This window comes from Hypoxylon fragiforme (assembly GCF_022984875.1).
Source record: "Hypoxylon fragiforme strain CBS 206.31 chromosome Unknown GGS25scaffold_8, whole genome shotgun sequence".
Lineage (NCBI taxonomy): Eukaryota > Fungi > Ascomycota > Sordariomycetes > Xylariales > Hypoxylaceae > Hypoxylon > Hypoxylon fragiforme.
The window spans coordinates 2,977,896-2,990,074 of NW_026054763.1; the positions used below are offsets into that span (position 1 = coordinate 2,977,896).

The window sequence follows — 12,179 nt, forward strand, 5'->3', positions numbered from 1 at the left end:
ACCCGTGGCGGGGGAATTTGTTACGTGGTGAGGAAGGTCTAGTGTTGTTCGGACAACAGGAAAAATCTATGTCTGGGCCCGGGCTTAACTAAAGAGCAGCGAGACAACATCAGTCGCTGAAGACACGGGAGCTGAAAAGCTTCAGACATTGAACCATGAGGTTTCTCCTTCAAGTTTCTCCTTGGGAGTCAGCGTATGTAAGCACCTATTGTCATGAGAGACAGGCATAGTCATTCCTTCCTTCGAGCGCACGGGGGATGACTTGGAATACCTACCTGACCTACTCCTCTTAAAAAAAAAACTAGTAACATGAGAGTAACGCGTGCATCCACCGAGACAGTATCACGTTGAAACGGAATGTACTTTTCTTTTTTTTTCTTCAAGGTCTCAGGGCCGGGATTTAGGGGGTGACAGCCGCTGTGACATAGGAGGCCACTGCCACTGCCGATCTCTGAGACATTGGCATGTCATACAGAACAGGCTCAGGAAAAGGCTCGTAGCATTATGTGGCTTGTTCGTTCGTTCAGCTTCGAAAGGATATGTGGTGTTTCTGCCGGAAGGAAAGAAGGAAGGTCGACAAGAAATCTCTCTACCAGGTATTCGGACTTAATGTTGTGTTCGGCTACGGCAGGTCGTCTGCTTTTTTTTCCAGGCAGGTAGAGACGTATGTAGACCAGCGCGGATAGGTACTTATCCGACCAAAGGTGTTTTTCTTTAACTACATGTCGAAGGACGGTAACATATCGACTCAGGAGGTGGGGTTGCGAAGTTGTCGTCTTGAGTGTGAATACCTGCCAACGAGGTGAGCAAGCATGTATACCTCTAGGAAACTTGTTAGTTGGGAATGTTAGTAGTATGCTATCTTTCGTAAAGTAGAATTAATCTAATATATTATGTTGTTTGAAATCTGCGTATAGGATAGATAGGGCTTGACTTGGATATGCAAAGTTGCATACCCATGTGTATATACCAATGGCCGACCTTTTCATAGGAAAGTAGGATTTGGCCAGTACACAGACACCTCCTTACTTAGATAGTCATCTAGGTAAATTAGGATGCAGGCATCTCAAATAACCAAGCTTCTGGAACTTTGACGATAATGTTAATGTGTTAGAGGTTCAATCTTGACAATACGTGAAGCTCTGCGATATTAATGAAATCGAACCACTGCGGGCTCCATTCCGGTAATGTCCAAATTACGTCAGGCGCAAAGTAGATCGCAAGACTTTAAGAGAGTGGACTCTTTATCCGCTCTCTATTAAGGGATCGAAAACATTTTAGCGTATCGATGGGATGTGTGCCATCGTGTGGCCAACTTTTGATGATGCGCATAAGTTACTCACTCTATCTACATACAATACATACCATACATACCTTAGTCCTTGAGGCAGGCGGCTGATGGCTGTTTCTTACTGACACGATTTAGACCCTCTGGCCCTTCGACGGACGAACTGGATGAAGAGGAAACATTAGTATTGCGGGTAAGCAGTAGCTAGTCGTACAGAATCCAGAGATACCAGGTAATAACATACATACATACAACCTCGAATGTCATACATATCATACCTACCAATGGCCACCATACATGTAGTCTCATGTACGTATTAATAGATGTAGTACGTAAGTAAAAAGCTTAGTCGAAGTGGCGGCGGCCCAGACGTTTCACTTTTAGTGTGCTGCAAGCCGCTGCAGCTTGTGGTCGAGTTGCGAAGGTGAGACAGCAGTCATCGTACTTACATACCTGTAGTATGTACCCACCGGCGCGGCAACGATTTCTTAATTCACGATTCGATTCCATGCCAGAAATGATGGATCATCTTTGACGATGCAGCGAGCAATGGAACTGCTTGAGAGATAGTTAGTACTAGGTACGGATACTGACTGGGTGATGTAATCCACTGCCATGCTTCCGTGTCTACTCGATCGAGCCAATGATGACATACTTTTCATTTATTGTTGGCTCTCATAGTCGAAATAAAATTAAAATTCACAATCTTCCGTGGTAGCAGATATACAGATATACAGATATATAGATTCACGATCATCAAATCTGGATTTTGTGCCCAAGTGGATTTGCGATGAACGATGAATGAGGGACCGTCATGGACGGTTGAGCGCACACTCCAACCAACACCAATGAACGCTGCACAATGCACATGGTGCTTCTGACAACAGAAGCCTTCTGTAGGATTAGAGGACCCTTAGGGTGACAGGCCAAGAGGCTAACAGGCTGAGCGGCTGAAACGAAGCTGGCATGTTCATCTGAAGTTTTGTTTGTTTCTCGTAAGCTCTGGATGTTTCCGTTTCCGTGTAATAAGTAACTATACTACTAGTAGTAGTACGTTTCGATATGAAGAGGAGCAAGGGAGGGGGGAGGAGGGGAAATCAATGATTGATGATTGATGAGATCGAACTTTGACCCCAGAATTCATCATCATCATAGGGGGCTTCTCAGGGCTTTCAGGGGTGAAAACATTTAAATACAGCACGTTCACTACCCTAACCTAGGTACATCAGTGACACATGGCACTCTAGGGCTGTGTAGTTACAATACAGGGGATCCCAACGGTATTAGCTATTTAACGTTAAATGGTAACTATCACAAACTTCAAATGCTATGAACCATGAACCTAAAATCCGCCAAATGCATCACCTAGACAATCAATTACAGCGAATCGTTGGCTTCCTAGCCATCCGTTCTGGGGGGGCACCTGGGGGGTAGGTTTGTTATTTGGCCCGCGCCTCGAAGCCCCTGGGCTGTCGCTTTTCTTTGAAAGGCGGGAACCAAACGAGAATCTGCAAGGCACCAGATTTACTGCAGGGGTCGGAAACAGACTAGGGGCCTTCGTCTGATTCTCGAGCCCAAAGGAAAAGCGGTCCCACACTACAAGTTTTACTATGCAGTACGTACCCAGGCAACGTGCATGTGCCATGGGTACCTAATGTACCTAGTATTGTACAATGTATTTAATGGATACTAGATAGTGTCAGTTACATTAAAGGGATTGGATAAAAGGAACTCGAAGCCTTCAATGTTGGTTGATAATATAGATGAGGGAAATAGAGATAAACTTTACTCTATATGTAATATATACGACGTATGTAATTATGTAATTAAAAAAAGGAAAATAGATAGAGAAGAAAAGAAATCAAAAGAGAACTCCTGGACAGTCGAGAAACTCCTAATGCTACATGGTAAGGGGGAACAATACATAATTGTTCGTAAATTCTAGGGTATAGTAAATGAGAAGTTGGTATAGTACCACTATACCAGCGCGGCAACCCCACATCATCACCAATGCACCTACCTACTAAAGGGTAGCGTTTGCATATCACATTGTTTCTTGGGTCTAATAGGCTTTCTTTACATATCTAGTTAGACACGGCTCTATTGATCAACCTGGTGGTCCTGGTCTATTTTCATAGCCACCTTCTTACTGGGTCACTTCGGCGTTTATGCCGTTCACCAATTTTGGTCCCCATTTATGGATTTTTATTTAGCCCTTGGATCTTCAGGTACCTATCTTCTCTATCTTGGCAGATGAGTGGCATTGGGTGGGTGCGTACGCTGTGAGGATACGAGAAAAAATCATCAATTAGTTAGTGCTGTTGCTACCACGTGCATGTGTGTTGATTTTGCCATAAGTTTCCATATTTTCTAGGTATGTACTATGAGCATTGACGATACCGACCTTGTCACCTACAGACATAGTCGTTACATAGTACCCAGTGCCTAGAATCCCTAGATGCTGCTAAGCCCAGTAAGAATAACATGGTATCCATGGACGTGATATGTAAGTTGTACGACTAGTATATAGTAGTATGGATAGCAGTACTGAGTATGGATAGCAGTATGGATAGAAGTATGGATACAATGACAATGCGAGTATCCAAGATATTAACTTCACTGTCACCAGTAGAGTAGATAATATCCAATTTCAAGTATTCGGTAGGGTATGTATGTCATCATTTCATACAATTCAATGAATACTACCTATGTATGATAGCTAACAGCTTAGCAGATCTGATAGTTTCAACGTTTAATGTTGAGCGTAGCATTATAGTAACACCCCCTTTTTGAAGCACGAGGCGCTACCAGGTACCGCCTGGGTGAAATGACGCTAGGATCGACAATTTGCATGCTACCTCTAGCGTAGTGCGGCATTAGGCTGACCATTCAGCTTCAGACGTTCTTGGGGAACCTAGTCTAGCTCGGTACGTACCGTAAGGGCCCACAGTTCAAAGTCAGGTACCAAGCAAACACTAGTCCCTTTCATCTGCCTTTCCCACTGACTTCATGCCGCGCAATTTCATCAATTCCATTTGTCACCGACCTGCGTACCTTCCTTGTACCATTTTAGGTTCAAGTTCCCTTCCATTCCTTAGAGTACTTCATACTTCACTCCCTTTTTCCCACCACCGCGTCCTTTCCTTCTTTTTTTTCTTCCTATCCCCAGGTTTGGCCTTGACTCCGAATTCATCGCGCGTTCGTGAGACCACTTATCCGACCAACCACTTACACTCTTTATCGTCCGCACTGGCGTACTTTCGTTCCTTCAAATAACCACCAGTCCCCTCGCTGCTGTGTTGACTTGACAATCCTGTCTCAAACAGCCTGAAAAAGTTGATCTAGAAAGACCAGCTTATGATCGATTAATCGATTCATCTGTCCATTCATTTCACAGTCATTCTTTACTCGGACGCCAGTCGCCCATTGCTCGATCTGCTCCAGGAAGCACTCATCCTTTGTAATCCACCGATTCGTCTAACCTCGAAGTCGTCCAACAAGTTTAGTTGTCTAACCACACCGGCAACACAGACTTCCTAACAGTGAGTAGTCACATCACAGAATATATCTGTAATCCCTTAAACAACTATAAGTTACTTATCCGCTGCTAGTTGGATCTGAAGCTGTCAACTTCAACGCAGACTCCTTAGTTTCTACCTTCACAAAGGTATGTTGATTCTTTTGTCCCACCAATGCGTCACGAATAAGAATCATGAAGGGAATGGCAATACAGCTATTGCCTAGAGCCAGTGGCCCTATCTTTTATCCTCTCCTTGTTGAGTATAAAAATAGTTACTCCCATCCCCCCCTCTTGACAAAGCCCAATTCTTCAACAAGGCGGCTCTGCTCGGCCTAGAATCACATGGATCGTACTCATCCAGACTACTGGAACAAAACAGCGTACGATTAAAACTATACGTGCATATCATCCCTGAATTGTCGAACCCAGCTGTTTCCTCCTGCAAACCCTCACTCTCCTTAAAACACCTTACAGAGCAAGCCACATATGTTGATCGCAACTACGCTCATTTTATATTTCACTCCTTCACACCATTATCAGCATAATTGTATGGTAATGTACATATACTCATATCTATATAGTTTTTCGATATCTACAAAGTTCGACATTCCAGCAAAATGAGATCCTCAGTTTTCTTCGCCACTGGCGCAGCCACGCTAGCTATGGGCAACCCCGTTCAGCCGCGAGAGGTGGAAACTACCTGGGTTGAGGACTGGCAGACCGTCACCGTTACTGCCAACGCCGATTCCAAGCCAACGATAGTTTTCGGTGAACAGACTCCTGAACCGACCGCTGACTCAGTTGTCGTGGTCACCGTGACCCCAGAGCCAACACCCACAAGCTCCCCAGATCCCACCTTGATCGTTATCACCGAGACCGAAGGGGCGAGTAAGGCAACCGCAGAAGCCTCTGTCGATGTACCCATCTCAACGCCTCTGCCCACCGTGGGCGGGGGCACCCAAGACGAGCCTGAAGGCGACGATGTCATCAGCCAAGCTATCTACCACCACAACATTCACCGATTCAACCACTCCGCCAGCGCAGTGGGCTGGAATGATGAGCTCGCTGACTATGCTTCAATCACTGCTGCAACTTGCGTGTTTGAGCACGATATGTATGTGATCGGTCCGTATATTCTCAAGCTAAACCACTAATATTCGAGTAGGAACCAGGGTGGCGGTGGATATGGCCAGAACTTGGCCAACTGGGGTGTTAGCTCTGGTGCTGAGGCTCTCGGCGAGGTCGGTGCTATCAAGATGGCTATTACTGATCAGTGGTACAATGGCGAGTTCAACAAGTTCCTGCCTGAGTTCTATGGCGCGGGTAACCCGGACATGAGCGACTTCGAAGGCTGGGGTCACTACACCCAACTCATCTGGAAGGGTTCCAAAGAGATTGGCTGCAAGGCCCAATTCTGCCCCAAGGGATCTCTATACGATGACTTTGATGCTTGGTACACAGTCTGCAACTATCGTCCCGCAGGTAAATTGAGCTCCTACCACCTTCGCTTTACTTGCACACTAACACATAAACTAGGCAACATGGATGGAAGCTACGCCACCAATGTACTCCCTGCCCTCGGCAACGCTATCTCAATTGTATAAGCTAGCTCACCCAACCTCACTCTTTTGTTAGCATCGTGCTCGCAAAAGTGTTTTAACAGGCCGCGGATAACGACATGTTTTCGATTCTTGTAGTGTATTTTGTGTACACGAAATTTTTAGCCCAAAGATATTATATTGCGCTTTTTCAGCACCTAGCATTTTGTCGACATTCTCTAGGTGTTATGTGCGCTAAGACCAACACTGGTAACGACTGTGGATGGCGGAAAACCTTCGTGATTGGGATGGGGAAAAGGGATGGTCATGAATATTGAACTCGTTTTTTTTTTGTTTCATTTTTCTTCGCTTCTACTCTAGGTCCTCGAGCCTCGGCATTTTTTGGTCAGATTGGTCACTCTTCCGGAATCATGACCGTCTGCTTTGATTCCAAAGGATAGGTTTCCCACCATTCAACCTAACCTTTTTCGTAACTATCAATCCACCTTCTATTCTCTACCGATTCGTTTTTCTACATGATGTCGAGATTTCTAGTAAGCTACCTAATAATAGACCCGGATGTTCGTACTTAACTCTCCATCGCTGTTCCTAGGTGAGTCCAGAAGTGGATGTCAGTATGTAAACACTTGTACTGTACTGTTTGATATGATGGTTTATGAATCAAGAGTATAGTTATTATGCAAACCTCCTCAACTAACATGTGCGATGTGAATTCAGGTGTTGACCGCATTGTGTAGCACTTGGATACAAAGTTGTATGCAAAGTGATATTACCTAGGTAAGCTTGAGGCTAATTAGAGAGAAAGCGGTGGACACGTTGACTCGAGATCTACAACTTTCACTTGGGCGCTCTCAGATCACACGGTTTCTTTCACTGACCCACTTCGGTCTCCTTAGGTCTAAGTTTTTTCTGTCAAAAAAATAAGCAAGCCGCCCCTATTTTTTTATGGTTGGCTTTAGTTATTCTTTTTCATCCTTCGTGTCTGCCTCTGCCGTGCAAGGATGGGAGAGGGACTTGCATAAGACCGCCACTCAGTCGGTAAGCAGTTAGTAGCCTATGTATTAACTAGGGGTTTGGTTTTCTGTCATATTTTTATTCTTATTCTTAAATCCTACGTAAACCCTATTCTTTTTTTCTTTTTCTTGGGATTCGTTTCCAAATTTCAATTTCCTATCCTCGCCTTGGTTGTGCGGCACAGATACAGGAGACGTACCGTTGCCTATCTATGTACGGCCCGCTGTCTGCATGCCGCAAGCGCCGCGCATACGCGGACAAAGGGATGGGGGGGAACGAAGTTAGGGTGTTGGAATTGTTTAGTTAGTTGGTTGGTACTATAAACGTTTTAGAACCGGCACAAGCGGAATGGCCGTTAGATAGTTAATAGGTAGTTACTAACCTAGGTACTAGGTAAATTGTTCAAGATGTCGGGGTTGCGGTTCTAGTTGTTTGTCGCGGGCGCCGGCCCACGCACGCGTCCCCCCTGTTCTCGCCTTGTGAGTGGAGCTGGGGTTTGTGTTCGTAGTGTACGAAGTAGTGTAGTACGAAGTACCGAGAGTAGCGTGAAGAAATATTTAACCTACTGGAATGTTTGCTTCATTTTCTCGGAGATTTTTTTTTCTTTTTTTTCAACGGGGAGCCGCTTTTTCACTTACTATGTACTTGCCTAACTAGTAAATAGTTTGTTGTTAGGGCTTTGGATTAGTTTAGTGATTGCGACGTCTTGAATCTTCTTTTTCTTTCTTTCCGTTCTCCATGTTTTTCTCTACGTATGTACATCACGGACCATGGACGCCGATTACCATCTCCCCCCCTTTTTTTTCATACGCGAGTCGAGTCATAGATGGATTGTCAGCACCACTAGAGAAAAGATGTTGGGTAAGCTGTGGGTATGGCTTAGTGATTGATATGTTGTACATAGGTAGATGATGATAATTCCCTACGCGATGACTAAAAAAACTTGTTCGACTTAGGGAATGAATGGTGCTATGGTGGTTGCGTGATCGTGGGGGTTTTTAGTGAGCGAAAAAAAAAAAAAATCAGCGTTTGTCTATCTAGGCCCGCTATCGAGACTTTTCAGTAGGTAGTGTTGACTCTGGAGTGAATGCGAATTGTAAAGCAATCGGATGCCTGTTTCCTATCCTCCACCGCTGGGCAGAATGCACCTCTAGTTACTCTGTTTCTTCGTTAGCTACCTAGGTAATCCCTCAGGCTAGAACATTGGGTAACTGCGTCGTTCCTGGTGCCGCCCTGGGGTGTCCGTCTATCGAGGTCCTCCGCAGACCCTTTTCCAGTTCGGCCGGCTCTTCTGCTTCTCCCCCTTCGCTTCTTCCGGTCCTTGACTTGAGAAATAGAATCAACCATCCAAGCACGATAAAGAGCATCATCGGCACGGCTATCTCAATGTAGAGCAGCAGGCGATCGTGCTCCGTAGCCCAGGTGTATTTCGAGTCACCTAGCTCATCTGCTTCATACCACCGTAGAATGCCGCTGCTGAAAAAGGTCTGCCCAGTCAGAGCTACGCCTAGAAAAATCAGGCGCAGGAGGCTTACAGCGAGGAAGGTCCCCGGGAGAAATATGAGGGTAAAGATGGTGATCACGTGCATAGACACGGTCTGGTGTGCTGTCGTCAGGGCAACATCATGCATCTTCTTGGTCATGAGGTGCATTTCTGTCGTCATGGCCGTGGTAAATTCCGCCAGCGTTTGGGCATTCCTCGCGAAATGCTTGCTGGCTTGCATGTTGGCGTATTGTTGAACTGTGTAAAACTAGATAGGTAGGAGAAACATGAGTCGTGAGCTTCATCAAACGAGTTAGGTGTGGGTGGCTAAGACCTACCAAACTTATTCTGTCTCCCAGCAACTGGCTGAGCGTCTTGAGCCTCAACTGCTGTACTTCGAGATCCTTCTCAATTGCCAGAGCTCTGTGAGCAAACCTCGACATCTCTTGTTTACAAGCTTCTCTAATCCCCGCGGGGAACTCCTCGTTCTCCATGAGGGCAGTGTAATGCTCCCGGATCTCCCTGATGATGTTGCGATTCTGTCTCAGCACCATTATGGTCTCTTGCATACGCTCCCCTGTCTCGTGTAGATTTTGTAGCTTCTCAAAGGAGAACATGCGTTCCAAATCGTGGTCTGATCTATTGTTTATGTCGTATCCGTTGTTGTCAATCTGTTCGGGCTCTTCTACAACGCGGCCTGTGCCAAAAACGTGTGCTATGCCTAATCCACTCACCGCTGGACTTTTCTCTTCTTTCGAGGTAGCATTTGAAAGGATAGAAAATGGGTTCCAGGCTTTGCTGAATGTCGAAGTAGGTGAAATAGGGGAAGTAGGTGATGACCTCGTTATAGTTCGAGAGGGTATCAATAGGGTACCTGGCCTCGTGATCGCGGGCACGCTTGCTGGCCCAGCAAGATCATCGACATCAGCGAGTACGGTGTCTTTCGCTTGGTCTCGAAGACATTCTTCCATATCATTGATATACCATCTCCACTGCTCGCTGCACCATTCCAGTATCTGGGTATGCGATAGGAGTGAAGCACTAAACGATCCGAAAAGGGTCTGATGTGACCTGGCAGTCATGCCTGTATTTCTCGTCGATCTGGTAGCGTCCATAATACGCTTCTCTATAACGTTGTTCCCCTTGATAAAAATCCAGAAAGACGCTCCCGTCTCAACGTCGAAGGAGTGGTAAACTACGGTCTGTCGAATCGACCAATCTTTCTCCTCCATATACCCCGAGCACTCGACAGAATGAAGATTATAGCAGTGCTGAATCTGCCGGCCTGAGCGGCCAAGGGACTCAATCATGAGGTTGGGATTTCTGGTGGCCGGGCTTTCTTTTTTGAGGTAGTTCTCATGACAAAATGCCGCATAACGAAACTCCCTCGGTCTTTCTTGCCTTCCACACGTGAAGAGAAGGTCGAGAAAAGAGGGTATTACCTGGTGGTAAGACGAGATGAAGGTCAAATCTTCTTGGGTGAGCTCTAATCTGGCCTTCGAATTCTTGGATTGCATAAATCTTCAAAGTAGTGTTAGTTACCTTGATCTCGCCCTGAACCTATATGCTCCTATCTACTCACACATAGCGGCATGCTGGATCTTGTAGGCTACTTCTTTGACAATGTCCCTTTAGATCGGTTAATTCCAAAGGTTTATATTCTTCAAACACTGTAATACAATTAGCGACGGTCCTCAATAAGATGGAGGATAATATGACAGGTAGGTACTCACTATCACATGTCTTATTCGTCTCCCAAAATTTGAGTAGCTTGCTTCGTGGGGTTGGATTAAACAACCTGTCCGATTCTTCTTGCAATTTACGATAATATAACTCGAGTGTATACTCCAAGACAAGAGAGCGTTCCAAGTTGCACGGATACAAGAGATGGTCATTGCAAAAAGGAGGTAGTCCTTCTTTGGTGGCATCTCCACTGATGAAAGTGTTCATGAGAGAATACTTTCCAGCATTTGACCCCGTTCTGATTAGTGGCATACTGTCACAATGAAATGGACTCAATCTGAGTAGAAAGACAAACAAGGGAAAACACCGAGATAGCAAAATGAACTTCTATGGTTAGCAGATAAATAACATAGGGCTTTCAGCCATTTGATTTACCTTAACAAGTACCTCGGAGTTACTCAGCATGCGCATAACAACGTCGTATTCTAGTGAACCAACACTGCCCAGAGTGATCAGAAGGGGCTGACTGCGGAAGCCACAAGCGCTTGTATTGTACTACCCATAAGCATACATATGTATTTCAATGTTCCTTTTATGCCAACCTAGCTACATATGTAAGCCTGGCCAAAACGACTGACCTTTTCGCCACATTCCTCTCAGCCCCCTCCCCCCTCATCACCCCTCCTCCCTCCTCCCTCCTCCCTCAATTCCACATTTGAAATCCAAGCGAGGCTGTCTAGAAGGCCCACAACAGGTACTTATGATATAGGCATTTAGTAGCGAAGGTTATCCAGAATGTACGTTCGCTCCTCCTAAAACTTGTTAGGTACTACCGAAAACTGAAGCTGAGGTTAAAAGGGGTAAGAGATCCATACGAGCGACAAACGCCGGGGTATTTCGAATTTGTATTCCTTCCCCTTTATCTGCCGTAGAGTTAGAAGTCTGGGTGTCGCACAGTTTCTGTAGACTAGAGGAGAGTTGAAGAAGATCAACCGGGATCAACTCACAGTGCATACTATGTTGGATTTGAAGATCTTTGACAAGTATTGTTCAAGATCCCTCTGTGCTAAGTTGTACTTGGGAAAAGTCTCAGAGACCATGATGGAGAGCTGAGAAGGCAAATCTTGTAGGTACGAGAAAGAATTGGCTACTGAAGATGATAGCTTGATATATGGGTTTACCTCAAACATCCAAAGATGTATGCCTTGACCTGGGGCCCAAACTGGACACTATTGAGGACAAACCTGTCTAGTTACTGCTCATGCATAATGGCGTTTTGCAGTTCCTGTAGCACTTTGTCTTACCTCCCAGTCTAGTACGCGGGCAAGACGCCTACTTTAGTCATCACGCGTTTTGCTACATGGAACTAGCCAGTAGCAAATGGTGGTAATAGTTTGCGAAGGCAGCCTCGGCGTCAAGGCAAGGATTTTCAGCCCATTTTTATCCCAGAATCGGTGGCAAAGGCTGCCTTCTCGACACCACCTTGGGATGCAGCCTACCTAGTAGGCACCTGGAGAAAATCTAACCAGAGCAGCGCCTACTAGGTAGCCTAGCTATCTGGACCACACAATTGGGCAACTGGTAGGTATTACCCCTAGGCAGGTAGATGCCTACCTATATAAATAGAAGTCT

The 12,179-nt window shown here is 45.6% G+C and overlaps 2 protein-coding genes across 2 annotated transcripts; one reads left to right on the forward strand and one right to left on the reverse strand.

Moving 5' to 3' along the window:
- Positions 1-5,321: 5,321 nt before the first annotated feature.
- GGS25DRAFT_432765 (PR-1-like protein) lies at positions 5,322-6,674 on the forward strand. The gene is made up of 3 exons (XM_049258670.1): positions 5,322-5,922; positions 5,974-6,290; positions 6,345-6,674. Exons 1-3 carry the CDS (start codon positions 5,426-5,428, stop codon positions 6,410-6,412), a joined length of 882 nt encoding a protein of 293 aa, XP_049114282.1. The 5' UTR covers positions 5,322-5,425; the 3' UTR covers positions 6,413-6,674.
- Positions 6,675-7,959: 1,285 nt separating this feature from the next.
- Positions 7,960-11,063, reverse strand: GGS25DRAFT_505320 (uncharacterized protein; the record flags this gene model as incomplete). The annotated part of the gene is made up of 5 exons (XM_049262212.1): positions 10,598-11,063; positions 10,447-10,534; positions 9,203-10,385; positions 8,917-9,132; positions 7,960-8,868 (listed from the first exon to the last, which is right to left on the reverse strand). Coding segments are annotated over exons 1-5 (2,041 nt in total), but the record flags the coding sequence as incomplete, so codon positions are not given.
- Positions 11,064-12,179: the final 1,116 nt, after the last annotated feature.

What these genes read in the sequence shown, in the direction of transcription:
- GGS25DRAFT_432765 (XM_049258670.1), top strand. Translation starts at nt 5,426, where the DNA reads ATGAGATCCTCAGTTTTCTTCGCCACTGGCGCAGCCACGCTAGCTATG. An exon ending in TGCGTGTTTGAGCACGATAT is followed by an intron (nt 5,923 to 5,973) that starts GTATGTGATCGG and finishes ATATTCGAGTAG; the next exon opens with GAACCAGGGTGGCGGTGGAT. An exon ending in CTGCAACTATCGTCCCGCAG is followed by an intron (nt 6,291 to 6,344) that starts GTAAATTGAGCT and finishes CACATAAACTAG; the next exon opens with GCAACATGGATGGAAGCTAC.